The sequence below is a fragment of the Sparassis crispa genome (genome assembly GCF_003851025.1).
Source record: "Sparassis crispa DNA, contig_000003F, whole genome shotgun sequence".
Taxonomy (NCBI): Eukaryota; Fungi; Basidiomycota; class Agaricomycetes; order Polyporales; family Sparassidaceae; genus Sparassis; species Sparassis crispa.
Genome location: NW_020939750.1, coordinates 2,458,679 through 2,474,582, shown reverse-complemented (window position 1 = coordinate 2,474,582; position 15,904 = coordinate 2,458,679). Strand labels below are relative to the sequence as shown.

The following is a 15,904-nucleotide window of genomic DNA, read 5'->3' as shown; positions in this document are numbered from 1 at the left end:
TCCCTGGATGCTTAAAATGATGGCCACCAGGGCAATGGATGGGCTTCTACTGGAAAGACAAGAAAGATCAGGTGGCGAACTTCAGTGTCCCTGTTACAGCACGATTCTGACGTTTGTGTGTAGCTCTTCGCACGCCGAGGCGTGCTGCCTCCCAAGGAACCTTCTGACCCTTGGACAACGTTCGAAATGTCCCTCAGAGAACCTGCGCCCATTCCGCGTGCTTTCGATTTCACGCGGTTCCTTGCATCGTCCATAACGTTCATGGCACATCTACTGGAAGTTAGCGTGTATCTGGACGATAAGCGCATCTCACGGTTGACAAAGGAACCAGGATTATCGAAATCTATCAACATCCCAAGTGGTTTGAAGAGATCCAGTCCGCTGGGCATCATGCAGATCAAGGACGTTCAGACCACACGTGAGGGCACACTCTGAGACCGTCTACTTAGTTACTGATATCCCGTTCGTCCAGCATTGTCCATTAAGGCAGAACTCATGCAGTGGGTGTATATGGCTGGCACAGAGAACCCACCTCCCAAAGTGGTGGCTAAGCCGTCATCGGCGGGCGCTGGTGGATTTTTCTCGTCTCTCTTTTCCTCGTTTGCGGGCGGAACCGCACTACAGCGTTCAGTTACGCCAGCGCCAGTGGCTGATGTTACAGAGGACATTGATCCGACGACTATCAATGAGATGAGCGTGGTACTCTCGACATTCTCAGCCGACATCGGTGTGCAGCTCGATAACAAGATAAGATCGGAACTGGACCGCGCCACCAAGAAGAATTCACCCACGAAGATGAGTTATGCATTGATCTATGTTAGTACAACCTTCAGGTAAGGCTAGCACAGATGTTCTGACATTTTTTCCGTCATCCTTTCCCTTCAGACCGGGAAAGATGAGTACGATGCTAGTAAGAAGGAGGACGAAAAGCAACCTGAGATGACCGGAAGTGTCTTCCAAGGTCTTCGCGCTGATCTTGACGGGTACGTACGGTCGGAAGGGAAGGCGGTTAAGTGAAAAAACTCATTGAATCCTGCAGTGCCGGATCCGCGAAAATCTTCATTGTAATTATTCAATCATTTTTCTGACAGTACCACGATTTGAACTCTCTACAGGGCCATGCGACCGGGCAAACCACTGGCCTTGGAGGACACATGTCAGCACGTTTCATTCCAACGGTTGAGCGAGAATCCATCGACTTGGTGTAAGTGCGTGTCTATGGATGTCGGATGTCGTACTTATTTGTCATTACGCAGAGATCGTAATGTTGCAGGTAAGAGTATGACCTTATATGAGAGCCACCGCTAATTCACCCCAAACAGTATGGAACAAGGAATTGCTCTACGTTGGTGGGTTCCTTGCGCGGGCTGCTTACGAACTTGAGATGGGGAACGTAGATCATTTGTGGAAGGGTGCAGCACAGTCAACCTCGACTACGGGCCGTGATTCAGATGCAAGTCCCGATGTGGAATTACAAACATGGCTTCGCGGACGGTCTATCCATGCGCTGAAGTTTTTCACCTTCCATCCGTCAACGCCATCGTCCTCCGTCTCCTCGCTGATGGAGGAGGCGTTCTTCTCGTATATCATTAGCTCTCCTTTTCCAATGTTCTCTACCCCACATTCGTTCCCGATCATATCCACAGTTGGTGTGAGAAGTGCATCGGACGTCAGAATACCCGACCCCGCATTTTCTGGGTTCTTGAAGAACCTACCTGTCTTGCCCGACGAAGTCTCCAAAGAAGCAAAGACTATGGTGGACACGCTTCGCAGGCACGGGCAGATTCAAGACATCACCTTCGTAGATGTTCTGCAAGAGCTGCGTTCCAGACCGCTGTCAGAGACAGAGATGACGGCCTGTTTCAAGTGGTGGGTTCAAGTACAACAGGGCAATCTGGATATTGGCAGAATCCGAACAGAGTTATTGAATGCTGCAATTCTAACAGTAGGGGGGCAAGGGACGCCGGACGAGAAAATTATCCCTGTATCATCTGTCAGGACTTTTCTCAATACCAGGAGCTTGGGCGCTCTCATACCGACAGACGGCCCATTACCACCGCATTTGCTACCTGTCAGCATCAGCAGACATTTTGACCCCCAGGCTCTCGCATCGGCGTTTCCATGGAAGGAGCTGAATGTCCTTGATTGGTTGACTTATATCGCCGATCCAGCAGAGTCTTCGTTAGGCGTAGAATTCGACATTACCCACTCACCACCGTGGGCGGAACGAGTACTGAACGTTCTGTCTCGGGCATGGCAGTCTCTTTCCAAGGGCTCTCAAGAGCAAGTGGTCGTAATGCTGAAAGACAAGACTTGTGTGCCTACGTCCTCCGGCATGAAGACACCACAAGAAACCTACTTTCAGAGTGCTCACGTCTTCCGTGACCTCCCCATCGTTCTGTTACCTTCAGGTGTTCCCGTTAAGGCGCCGATGGAGAAAGTGCTGCAGGCTATAGGTGTGCGCAAGCACGTTGATCTTCAGATAGTGTTCGACAGGTAGGCCTCTAATTTTGTAATGGTTGCTTTGGCTGAAACCTAGTGTCTAGAATGATAAAGACAGGAGATTGGTCAATTGCTGAGCTGACCAAGTATCTTGTTGCAGTACAGTCGACATTGAATCCCGTAGAATTGGAACGTCTCCGCATGACTGCGGCGTTTCTGAAGGAGGCAGATCCTCGTGAGGGTGACTCGGATAGGAAGGTGTCCCGTTATAAGGCCAGTGATCTGTATGAACCACTAGACATTTTTCGGGAGCTAGGGTTACCCGTCGTCGACTGGGGTACTCATACGAAGTGGCGAGCGAACTCTGAGGAAGGTAAGTATCATTTTAAGGACGATGGACCTTGGTTCTGAAGTGTCACGCAGCCAAACTACTGTTTCGTCTTGGACTGCGTCGATTCCCACCCTTGGCTACCGTCCTTAATCTCGCTGCAAGTCCGAAGGAGGGTGTGCGTTCCGCAGCTCTGAAGTACTTCCTTGACAACTTCAATACTCGTTATGCCGAATACGACCACGCCGCATTTGCCGAGTTGGCCTACATTCCTGCCATGAACGGAAACTCCAGTTGTATGGCGAAGACACGCGAGGTGTGTTGCTAATCAATACCCTCCAGTGTACTCGTATTCACACCACCAGGTGTTCGGGTCTTCATCCTGGTCTCCGCTTGGATTTATGGTAGTGGACCCTAGCTTGAAAGGCGATGCTTTATCGAAGCTACAGGTGCAAGAGCATCCCCCCACACCAATGCTTGTATCTTTGCTTCAGAGGACACCACCTCGCAATGAAGCCGTTGCTCGACAATGGTTTGCGATTTTGGCGAGCCGCATATCAGGTACATCGCATGACTGATCTTTTTACCAATCTGATTGGCGGATGCAGACTTCTCCACCGCTGAATTGAAGACATTGTCTCAACTACCCTTTGTTCCGAATCAGAAGGGGTCAGATTCGGCGATGCGACTGTTACCTCCGAGCCAGTGTTTCCTCAGCGGCGAATCCAATGCTCAATTCCACTCTAAATTATTTGTTTTCGTGGACTTCGGTCCACAAGGGAACAGGTTTCTCAGTGCCTGCGGGACGAAGCAAGAACCATCCGTGGAAGAGATTGCTCAAATCTTACTTGGTAATCCCCGGCAGTTCTATCAACTGGCTGAGGGGCGCGATAAGTATGGTGGTTTGTTGTAGCTGTTTGACTCCATTACTGACTTCAGACAGTTTCCTGGTGGAGCTGCGTAACATCGCTGTCAATCGTCGAAGTATATCGTCAGGTACATTTGCTCGTCTCAAGAAAGCCGCGATATTATTGGGGTCAAGACGCGTCACGAGAGAGAAGTCTGGGACCATGCAAACCGACGGCACGGGCGAGCTGGAAGAGGACGACTGGGACTTCGAATACGATCTATTGACACCAGACAAAGTTGTTGTAGTCGCCGACGATACGAACGCATATCAGCTATTTGGTGCGACAATTTTCACTGCACCACAGGAAGACCTTCTCGAAGGTAGGCGTTTCGTCTCTGGTTTGTATTGCCAATAGACCAATTTGCCAGAATTCTACTTGGAATTGGGATCTCGGAGATTGAGTTCTCTTCTTAAGGAAGAGTATCGAACCAGTGGCGAGCTCAAGAATTCTCGGAGGGCGTTGGAGATTCGGTCTCTTATTCTCGAGAGACTGCCTCTGTTTCTTCACGAACATACGCATGCTCGACCCCGTCTTCCATTTTCCTGGCTGAACAACGAGAAGAACTTTGTTGTTCGAACATTCAGTAAACTGGTCGTGATCAAGTCTCTCACCTTCGGCAGCGTACACCCATCGAAGAGCCAGGATGCATCTGCCGTGGCAAAACGAGATGGCCGTGGACCAATTGAACTATGGGTTGCTGGCAACGACCAGGTGGACATGTACGAGTAGGTGATGTTCCACTGCCGCCATACGTCGTCTCATGATCTGTCCTCCAGAGTTGCAATCTCCATGTGTCGGCTCCTCTTCGACTCACCAAAAGCCAATGACGGCCTTCTGTTAATGACTATTTTGTCAACCGATCTACGAGCTCTGAGAAGAAGAGGATATAATGGTGAGATTTTCCGCACGAATCCGTCAAGGTAGGGGCTGAATGCAGCTTAGTGGACAAGATTCTGCGACAGCAGAAAGCGGCACATGCGGCTGCTGAGGAGGCGAACAGGGAGAAGCAGAGATCGACAGCATTGATTACCCAGCCTAGTTTCCCATCAATATCGCAACCCCCGCCGGTAACATCGTATACAGAGAAACCATCTTCCAAAGCGGATGGTCGACCAGCATCCGCAATTCGCGATTCTCTCGATAATTTCAGACGCAAGCTAATAAGAAATTCTCTGGATGCGACCACCCCTCCTGTGTCAGAAAGGCCAGTTGCGCGTCCTCCGGGAGTCTATGACATGGCAGGGTCGATGGCCAATTCCCCTACATCGATGCCAGGCCAAATGGACAGTCCACGACCGCGTACACCTCAAGCCGCCGTTACTCCACGAAGCAATATATGTGAGCGGGGTTGCACCCCTGGCTCTGTACATGACTTTCTAAAGTGGACTTCGTTTTTAGCCTCAAACATCGAGATGGCGATTAATGCCTGCAGAGGCGAAAGTAGTCAGCATCTGCAAAATAACCAACAGATGACGAGGGTAAAGGAGTCTTTGAACGAAGGTTATTGCGATGTATCTGGTCATGCAGCGGACATGTCTCTCGTCGGTTAGTGACATCATTCTTGCATTTGGTCAGTAGTGCATGACTCCTGGTCCGACAGGTGAAATGGGCAAATTCTTGGTCTTTGTGTCTCAAGGTGCGAGAGCGTTCGATCCGTGTCTGTGTTCACATTCTTGATAGTCTTTTACAGGTGTGCCGGACCCCAAGTCCATCATGTCCACCAAAGCGAACATTCTTGCGCGCTTCATCTATGTTATTCGACCACTCAGTGAAGTTTACAAACTGCCAATCAGTAGCGTGCACATATTCTACGATTCGGGTGGCGAACTCATAGCGTTCAACCGGAACGCCAGTTTGTTTTTGAATCTGCGATATTTTGAAGCATGGCGTGAGTTTCTGATACGACAGGCTGTCTATCGTGAGACTAATGAACGAATGACTCCCAGACGATCAGGATGTACAGAAAGGAGGGTTGTCGGATGCTTACATCTCTTGGTAGGTACTTCGTAGTCGCCAGAAGACGTTCTGACATTTCCTGGCAGGTACTTCACTTTGGCGCACGAGATCGCGCATAACCTTGTTCGTCCCCATAATTCAGAACACGAGTTCTATTTCTCGTCGATATGTGAGGCATACTTGCCGTCTCTAGCAAAACTTCTTTCAGAACCGAGTGCATGAGCTTTGTTTACTGCGTTGTTGCTATCGATGATACGTTCACATATTGGGTCATGGATATTGTTACCTCCGTAGACTGATATTAGCATCTCCGACATTCTCTTTCTTACTTATTCAACCTAGCAGCGCTGGATGTGCACTATTCATCATGTCTTGTGACAGTTGTCTGAGCTTCTTTGAATGAAGGTCCAACGTAGTTCAGTCCGTGAAACCTTCCCGGAAAATCCGTAAGCGATGGCGAGCAGTTGTTCAGTGTTTTCGGTCCACCCTTCGGAGCGCCATCTGTGTCCCTATTGCATGCGCGGTACGTAAGAGTGTTTTCTTGCGTACTGATTATCCGTGTACGCTCATCTTTAAAATCCGTCATCCCAATCTCCAATCGTCTCTCCGCGTCCCCGCCAGAAATTACAGCTCCGTCCCATTGCCTGACGTCATCGATGGCCGTTGAATAAAGGGAATACCATGCAGGATATCGTATAGCAATAGGTAGTCTCCACAGGCGGCAGGAAATTTGTTCGGGGAACATCCCTTCACAAGTTCACCTTTAGCCTTCAGACCATCCACCGGATGGTTCCCCATAAGCCGCATGTTCCCTTCTTCGTGAACGCTTGCGTTTCAGACAACTTCTGCAAGGCAGTCTAAGAATCCACCTTCTCAATGGAAGACTGTAAGACTTCGGTAGGAAGCTGTGATTCCAGATATTAAATTGCAGGGGTGAGGATGCGATTATGGCTATGATGAGGAGCGAATAACAACAACGCGTATGTTGAGATGATGAACCAACGAGCAACCGAGAGCGACGCAGTAATAAAATACAGGGAACTCAACATGGAGGGTATTGAAACAGCAAAGGGGATCAGACCAGCTTGAGATTCGTCAGTTGTAAGTTAAGGAGAACGGTTTAGAAGTAGGTTCTATCGACATATAAGATGCCAGTCCTCAGTACCAAGCAGTCTCAGGTCATGAAGTTCATTTCGCAGTTGTCTGGAAGAGTTATTCGTCAACGTCGGGGCCAAGCGTCGGGAGTCACAGGTTCATATTCACCATTGTCCGACTAGCATGATAGGACGACATGGATTGCGCTTGTGACGTTCTGTATGACCTCGACGATCCCAGTGCCGTGTGCATAGTACTCGAACCACTCGGGGTATTAGGAACAGTGGTTCTCGTAGAACGAGCTGTCAGAGGTGTAGGTGCGCTTATCATCGACTTCTTCGGAGTTTCGGTCACCTTGCTGCCACGGGAAGCTGAAGAAAGCATCGCTTTCGCTGTGCCAGGAGTTGGGCTCGTTATCTTCGCGCGTCGACTAGCTGTGAGGAAAGGGTGGCGCAATGCAGCCTGTGGCTTGATCCGACGGTCGGGGTCCCAAACCAGGCATTTGGAGATGAAGTCCACGAATAAGTCGTCATCACATCGCAGAACTTGAGCTAGAGACTTTGATCCAGGTCGTCTCCTCCGCCCCTTCGAGTTTACTACAGGCCGTGGGGCTCCAGTGTTATCTGGGCACAATGTGAGACAAGCTTTCCAGTAAAAAATAGTCGCCTACCGAAAAAAAGCCTCTTCCTCGAACTGCGATTAACAAAATCCTTGTCCGGCACTCCAAGAACCTCCATGATACAAGACAGCTGCTCCTGTTCATTCTCACCTGGGAAAATGGGGAATCCAGTATACAGTTCGGCCAGAATACAGCCTAAACTCCACATATCGATTGCCATGTGGTAGTTCATGCCAAGAATGACTTCCGGAGAACGATAGAAACGACTCTGGATGTAGGTGTAGACTGCATGCACGTCAGCAAATAAGACTGAGCATGCAGAATTTACTCCACTTTTTTCGTGCTCGAAACAGCTGCTACCGAAGTCTATGACCTTGATTGCACTCTTGGCAGGGTGTCTCAACAGAACGTTCTGGGTTGAAAACTTGTCAGAGACAGAATACCGCGGTCCAAATAGCACGTACCTCGGGCTTCAAGTCGCAATGTACAATGCGATGGTGCCGCATCAATGACAGCGATTGCAGCATCTGGCTCGTGAAGCGCCGAATCAAGGCCGTAGTGAAGCCAACAAAGCCGTTGGCTTTGATCAGCTCGTACAGATTGATGCTCAACAGTTCCATTGCAATGCACAGGTGATTGCGGAAGTAGAAGTGCTCTGTCATCTTGATGACATGATGCTTCTCCTCTTGATCCTGTTCGATAGTCATTATACGAATGAATGAAGAATACTATGGAACACACCCATTTCCGCAAACTATCCAAGATCTTGATTTCCACAAGAGCTTGATGGTGGAATCGCTTCTTGTTGCGAATAATCTTGATTGCGACAGACTCGCCTGTGCAATGGTCGCGACAGTTCAGGACCTGCCCAAAGGAACCTTTGCCCAGAGTATCAATGATTTCGTAACGATATGCCAGATGGTCACGATTGACAATGAGATAGTCGCCGCGTTCGTCATCATAGCCATGATTGTTCGTCGTGTTATCGCAGGTGGCTGGCTTTTTATCACTGTGAGCTCCAATGTAGTACACCGACGGGCACTCCAAGATCTCCTTGCGCTCATACTCGGAAAGGTATTGCGCTTGGCTACTCTTAAGAATAGCTAGAAAGAGATGATGAATATCACGTAAAGTATGGTATAGCAATGACTTACCAGCTGGGACCGTTGGAGGGATCGGGGGGATTGGCTCCGGGAAGCGCAGTAGACCATCCAGGTCAGCCTGTGAAGCGCCTGCTGCCAACTTCTTGGCCTGCTGTCTTCTGATGTATTGCAACATCTCCTCATCACCCAAGAGCTCTTCTTCATCCACTGAGCTAGGGGCAGGAGAAGGCGTTGATAATGACTGTCGACTCGCGGAAGGAGAACCCATGACCTGCTGGATGCCCTGCGTCAATGACGTATTGGAAGACCTGGTGGTGGGCAACGACATCTTTGGACTTAAAAGCTTCAGGCCTTTCGAAGGAGACAGGGCGGAGAATCGGTGCTGTGTCTGCGACTCATTTTGCTGCGCAATCGAAGAGATGGAAGTAACCGAGCCAGTAGACGACTTCCGCAAGCCAGCGAACGACATGGATTCTCGGTTCTTACGGGGAATAGCACCGTTTACAGTGGCAGAAGTGGTGGCAGCAACCTGACGCGGGACACGCGACGTTCCCAATGGAGGCGACCGAACCGAATGACGTTGACTAGTTGTGGTGGTCACTTTGGATCCTGATGCCTGCCCGTTCTCGATAACCCCAAACTCGTTCATTGATTCGCTACCGGCAGTTGGCGAATTGCCACGAGACGGCGCAAAGGGAGCTGTGGTGCTAACAATCATGCTTACCCTCCGACTTGTCCCATTGGCCTTTAATGTAGGTGAATTCACCGCTGAAGACCGGCTGGAAATTCGGGGGATTTTCGTGGGAGTTTCCTTTAATAGACCGGATGAAGCATTCAGTGACGTGGACGGAGGGCCCTCCCTGGAATCCTTCACAATTTGAGGTTGAAGGGCACCCACTGATGGTGAGCCGGCAATAGTTGGCAACTGATTTCGGCTGCGAAGTGACGTATCCGAGTGTTTCTGCATTGAACTCACCGTTTGAGACGTAGCCCTCGAAGAAGCCAGTCTCGAAGTGCCGGCCGTAGATGGATTAGAAGATGATGACGAGGACGACGAAGACTTCAAATTGGCTACACGCTGAGCAGTAACAGGCGGTATGGCTGACATTTGCATTGGCGGCATAGCAATAGGAATTGGCTCCGTCTTCTTCGGATGAGCAGAGGATAGTGTCTGATAACATAAAGCAGCATGCTAAGTACCAAAACCGAAACCCACATCTTCAGACTCACCTTTCCGCGTTTCCTGCCCATCAAAACTGAAATCCTACTTTCACTACGATCTCTCTCATCCTTCTTGGATTTTTCTCGTTCTGAATCCTTTGAAGTCGATCCTTCCTTGCTACTCTTGGCGTCGCTCTTCTCTTTATCAGAATGTAAATTCCGCCTAGAACTGGAGCCTTTGAGTAAGGATGGAATGCCAAGACTGAGCATAGATGACTTCTTCTGTGCCGAATTGGGTACAGACGGAGAAGAGAGGCTCGGATCCTTAGTAGGCGAGCGGCTGCTCGGTACACGCAGATGAGTAGAGGAATTAGGCCCAGACGAAGACGTTGGAGACCCCGAAAGTGGCATTGAGGTCGCAGGAGGTATCTGCATGGATTGCGATGAGGAGCGGCGGAAAAAGGGTATGGACGAAGGAGTACGACGCTTGGTAGAAGGTTCGCGGCGAATAGAGGATGCAGGACTAAGAGGAGCGTGTTGAGGCATAATAGGAACGTTAGTACTAGCGCTGGAACCAGTACCCGATCGACTAGGTACAACACGATCGGGAGTTCGTGCTGTCACAACTGGAGGCTGCAGTGACGCCACGGAAGATCTAGGGAGTCGACTGGAACCAACAGATGAGACAGACGCCAGGGATGTGGCCGAAGCCATGGCGTCTGAGTTGATGGGTGACCAATCTTCCACAGACGTCTTGGAGACAGTAGAAAGAGCATTCTCCTTCGAAAGCGACTTGCGAATTTGCTGACCAAAGTGCAAACCACGCGGGCTGATCGGGAAACCTGGGGACTTCGAGTGTGCAGGCTCCTTCATCGAAGTAACCGAAGGCGAGTGGGACAACTTCTTGCTCAAAGCATTCAAACTCCATTTCTTTGAAGGCGTCTTGTGCACAGCCGTCGGCGTAGTGGACTTCTGCACCTGTAAAGAGCTATGCTTAGAAGGGGTATTAGGGAAGGACGGGACTTCCAAGGACGCTGTTAGATGGTTGACATCGCCAACTGTGTCCCTGCGAATTTTCTTCTCCGTACCGCCTGCACTGTCCGGCGAAGGAGATGTGAGATTAGTTGGCGTCTGCACTGGCAGCTTGTATCCGGAGAAGTCCTTGGGCAACGGTGGTACAGGTGGTACTTCGGCATCCTCTGGACCATCAGACGATATCGCAAGGGCAGCTGCACGATCCCGTGCGGAAGCTGCATCACCAGAGTACACGGAAATATCACTACCTGCACTGTTCCTCCTAGCCTTGCCCGTCGACTGCCGGCCAGATGCGGTAGATACAGAGGTAGCATTCGTGGTGACGGATAACGTGGCAGAATCGCGTGAACTTGTCGTGGGCGTGCTCGTATTAGTGCCAGACGAAGCTGAACTGCGCTTTGGCGTAATGAAACTGGTACGTGTGTGAATCGAGCCAGCCTTCTTGAGCGGCTTGTCAGGTGAAGGTGAGCCATTCTGCGCTTCCTCGCTTGAGAGGCGTGCACCATTTAACTCAGTATCAACAGAGATATCCCCGAGTCCAAGTCCCAGACCAACACCTTGACGAGGTGTAGGAACCTGCTCCTTGAACTTGTCCTTCTCCGTCACTCCGGAAGACAGATGAGTGCTAACCCGTTTGCTAATCCGTCCACCTTGGACACCTTCCCATTGTGTCGCATTCATGGCAGGGGTAGACGGCCGACTTGAGGGGCGACTGGAGCTTCCCACCCTGCTATGACCACCAATGCTGGACCTCGCACGAGCACTCCTACTAGAAAGCCCGTCTAACTTTCGCAGGGCTTCCGCAGTCGCATGATCGTCCAGGTCTGACCATCCTTCTTGGGTACCACGAAGGAGAGAATGGGCAACAACGTTGGCAGGAAGATGCGAGGGTGGGTCCCGGGTGTTCTGCAAGGGTGAACCTGCCGTACTATTTGTACTGCTGTGTTTCAGGAACTGCTGGATGGATGATGACGAAGGAGATGGTGGTAAATGAGAGAAATCGGAAGTATGGACACGCCTTGAGTGGTATGTCTCCCCATGGCTGGATGAAGAAGAGCTTGCAGATGTTTGCCGAGCATGCTTGACGTTGACGGATAGCGTATCTCTTCTGCGATCTTTCACCCTTTCCTTCGTCGTTGTTGATGGTAATCCAACACCCAGACTTCTGTGCCTCCGTACCGATGCCTTTTCCTTCTCATGCTTCGCTACTCCAGAATGATCCATATCAAATTCCTCCGATGTGCGCTTTTTCGGACGGGACACAATGGCGGTCGGGGGGAACTCTTCACTGAGTGCAGTACTCGCAGTGTATGCACCCTCCTGCTTGACACTGTCCACTGGTAGCGGATGCCGCGGATAGAGAATCTCCTCACCACCACTTTCATCAGCGACCGAACGCCGCGTCCGCAAAGAACGTGGAACCGCCTTCACCTCCAAGAACTACACACGTACACGCCTGTGAGTTGTCAATTCCTAAGGAATGGTGGGGAGTACGAACCTCGTCGCTCTCTTCTTTCTCACCGTCGATCGCTTCGATCGTCCACGGACTGTCCGGCAGGTCCGGAGTATAATCTCCCTCCATGATCAGGACTTCACCTGCATCATCATCTTCATCGATATCGTGAATTGGGTCGTCAACCTCGACCTCATCGTCACGCGCGCCCCGCGCCCAGCGTGGAGTAGCAAGCTCTCCCACCCCAACTAGTCCTCGTCTATCAATCGCTGCTGGATCTTTGCCTGGCGTCACAGGGTCGTTCACCATCCGTGTCTCTGGAGTCTTGGGCAGACTACGCGCATTGGGCAAGGGTGACTCAGATGGGCTGTGGACGCTGAAGTAGTACGGATCGAGGGACGATGTGGCAGATGCAGAGCGCGGCAAGTCAGACTCGTTTTCCGTGACATGATCATCCGGATTGCGGACTTGCAGAAGTGTCTGCATGGCACGGTCAAAATGGAGCTGCGGGAAATTGAGAAGTAAATATTACCCGTTGTGCATTTGCGCGTACATCGCGCTCGGACTGTACGTCTCCGTCCGACGAATCTTTTGAGTCCCCCAGCTGGAGTGTCGGTGGTCTGTCTCTCCTCTTCATGTGCGCTTTATCGTGTGTTACTTGAGATATGCTTGGGGTCGGAGGTGCAGACATGAGAGAAAGAGGTTAACGAGCGCGAGGAAGAAACGAAAGACGGGTGACGAAGAAAGCAAGACCTGTAAAATATCGTTACAAAATGGTGAACCTTCTAAACCGAGCCTATGGGAGTTCAGATGATGAACAGCCGTGCCACTGTTGGCAGTGGGCTTGACATTTGACTATGTGGTAAGTAGCTCGAAGCTCTCAACCGCCTCGTGTCCTTCCATGTTTGTCTCTGTTGCCACTCGGTGGCTATGAGTTTCGTCCATGCATGCCGCGGCATGTGCAGACTTTGTGGAAAATACTGTAGTCTATATTTTACATGCAGAATTCCCTTCCAGTGAAAGTATGCAGCGAAAGAACACCGACAAGAAAACACCAGCAGTCAGCATAACGATATCCTACGGCGCAGGCGGAGAGCCGATCGTCGTGTTCCATTCCGGACCAGGAGGGACTGTCCAATCACCGTGGCAGCCGTACAACCAATCCGTCTCACTGATGATCTCTTTCTGGCCTGCGACGAACGTGTCAATCGAGCACATCCCATCCTTCTGGTCTGGACAACCCTTGATGCCCGTCAAAGGTACCACACCATCATTGATGATAACTCGAATCTGAGCATCCGGGACGGAGTTGCACGAAAGTACTGCAACACATCAAGAAAACAATGAGCGGGCAAACATTCCAACATGAAACGGATACTTGGCCTACGCTGGAACTGGATGTTGGTCGCAAACGGTGCGAGATGAGACGACCTGAAGGAGCGATGACGAGGAATGTGATCGGCAGGCAAGGGACCATTGGCAGCCAGCGTGGTGAGATTCAACGCAGTAATGACTTGATACACGTAGACGTCAGCTTGCATTCCCGGGAAATAGTAAGTAAACGAAGTGTACCGTGAAGAACGACAACCTCGTGGGTAGCATCAACGTAGAGACTCTGTCCCACGGGGAATGTAGCGGTGCTATCATCCAAAGTTGCGTTTGTAGAAGTGTTGTGCGTCTCGATCGGCGTGTGTGTAAGCCTTGCAACCATCTCTTGGATATAGCCAACACCTAGCACCTTCGCAAGCGGGGACCCGAACGCGGAATCGTACCTAAAAATGTAGTTACCTCAGCACTCCGTCAACCATGGCAATAAGTTCCATATACCAGAAGTATAAATCCAGCCTATGTGGAACCCGAGTTAGATCGAGATACCCACATACGGACGGCACTTTGTGACTCACGCATAGTCGAAGCCCTTCCATTCCTCTTCGGTGAACAACTCACAGAATCGGGAATAGCCGATAGCAACGGTCTTTATACCCCGTCGGTATTAACAGAATCGTCCATCGGAAATTTCACTCACCTCGTAAGCGCACATCTGCTGCAGAGTGTACACGTCCTCGATTGTCAAATCATACCCATCCAGCTGCGGAGCAATACGAGCTAGGGCGTCCTTGAGGTATATAGCTGCCCATTGGCGCACGTAATCGACTCCACGGTCCGATTTCGAAGGGTCGTCAGCATTGGGACATCTGCAGGGTAGTCTTGAGAAAACGACTCAGAGAGTACACCAGGCGCATACGTCTTATATGGAGCAAGCGTGTTGTTGTACTGTCAGGAGTCAACTGGTCAGCAAGGAGGATTTACCCGCTAGCCCATGGGACGTACACCGTGATCCTCGATGGTGATACTCTGCTGATACTGTCCTTCGAATGGATATCCGAAGAAGCCGATTGCAAAATTGCGCGCTGACGCCAACATACGATCTCTGATGGACATGCAGTCATGTTGGTCAAAGAGATAAATGGACTGACGTCTTCGACCCACTGAGATTCAGTACGGAAGACTGGTACCGTGTTGGATTCGGTAAAATTCTACGGAGAACAGCGTTAAGAAAGATACTCGCAGGGGAATAATGATACTCAAAATTACCTTCAACAGAAATCCATATTTGATGCGCATTGAGACACCGAGATCGTCTGAACCCTCCTGTTGAGCTATGGATTCCAGAGCATAAGGACCTAACCTCACAGAGTTGCTGTCTTCCGAAGGGTGTCAAAACTTGGAATAGATCAGATAAGGCACACCGCGATCATGTACAAAACAGCATACTTTCTTCGCCCAGCTTATAGGTCCTAGCAAGACGTAGGTCAAAAGCCATGTTCCGTGAAATGACGTGAAATTATCTATCCTCACCATTCATTCAAGAATGCCAAATCACCAATAGCCGTCCACTTGGCAGCGGCATCATGCAATTTCATGGCCAGCTTGGCAGGACCACCATACGATGCTATGTGACGTGTGATAGCACCCAAATACATCACGAATCCTTAATGAAGTTGAAGACCTACCGAATTCCGTGGGGTACCGAGCACCGTGTCTGTGCAAGAGATGCAACCCAGTAACCCGGCACGTCTCCGGGGCCTCTGGGCTGGAATCCACTCCAAACGCGCCACGCCCAACGCTAAACCAGGGAGACAAATTGCCCCAGTGCCTGAATATGTCAAAGTGACTCTTGTTACCTGAGGTCGCGGTGAAATCAGGGGAGACTAGGTGCGCGGCACCAGTGTGGAGGGGGTAAGAAGGAGCGGTAGCGATGAGTGCAGGCTCAGCTCCTGTTGGTGTGGGACCAGCGTGGCCCACACCCGTTGGAAACATAGATGGAAAGACATTTGTCGGCGAAGCTGGTGGAAATTTATGCACCTCGCTGGAACCGGCGTATGGAGGAGCCTGCATACCAGCATGGCTAGAGGAGTAGCCTGAATTACCACCCTTGGGCGGTGGGAACCAGAGCTGGGGAGAGACAAGTATTTGGATAAGCAAGCACGCGACAATTCCTGCTGCAAAGGCTGCAGACAGTTGCAAACGAGAGTGAAGAAGTGAGTTGGCAGATAGTGAACTAGAAAGAGCAGACTTGGAGCTGGAGGCACCATCATTCTCCTGTTCAGGCGAAGGCAGAAGAGATTGTCTCTCCGCATCAACTGGAGCGTACTGTTTGCACTCCTCCTCCGTCGTCTCTACCTCGCTGTAGCCGTTCACGGCCATGGCTGCAGGCTGTGCTCGGGAGACAGCAAGCGCCCATCCGAGCTTACGTCTGCATGTGAGACACTTTCATCCAAATATGGCAGGTCAGTATGT

The 15,904-nt window shown here is 50.7% G+C and overlaps 2 protein-coding genes across 2 annotated transcripts; both read right to left on the bottom strand.

The window, feature by feature from the left end:
* Nucleotides 1–6,825: 6,825 nt before the first annotated feature.
* On the bottom strand, nt 6,826–12,794 carry SCP_0409230 (predicted protein; the record flags this gene model as incomplete). The annotated part of the gene is made up of 10 exons (XM_027757651.1): nt 6,826–6,840; nt 6,901–7,355; nt 7,403–7,636; nt 7,685–7,763; nt 7,816–8,043; nt 8,093–8,454; nt 8,506–9,625; nt 9,685–12,090; nt 12,149–12,583; nt 12,636–12,794. 10 exons carry the CDS (start codon nt 12,792–12,794, stop codon nt 6,826–6,828), a joined length of 5,493 nt encoding a protein of 1,830 aa, XP_027613452.1.
* Nucleotides 12,795–13,180: 386 nt separating this feature from the next.
* On the bottom strand, nt 13,181–15,811 carry SCP_0409220 (3-phytase A; the record flags this gene model as incomplete). Its single annotated transcript, XM_027757650.1, has 14 exons — nt 13,181–13,425; nt 13,491–13,616; nt 13,676–13,875; nt 13,931–13,948; nt 14,008–14,078; nt 14,130–14,298; nt 14,349–14,377; nt 14,435–14,534; nt 14,594–14,640; nt 14,699–14,745; nt 14,798–14,827; nt 14,879–14,901; nt 14,963–15,056; nt 15,118–15,811. 14 exons carry the CDS (start codon nt 15,809–15,811, stop codon nt 13,181–13,183), a joined length of 1,893 nt encoding a protein of 630 aa, XP_027613451.1.
* Between the last annotated feature and the right edge of the window lie 93 nt (nt 15,812–15,904).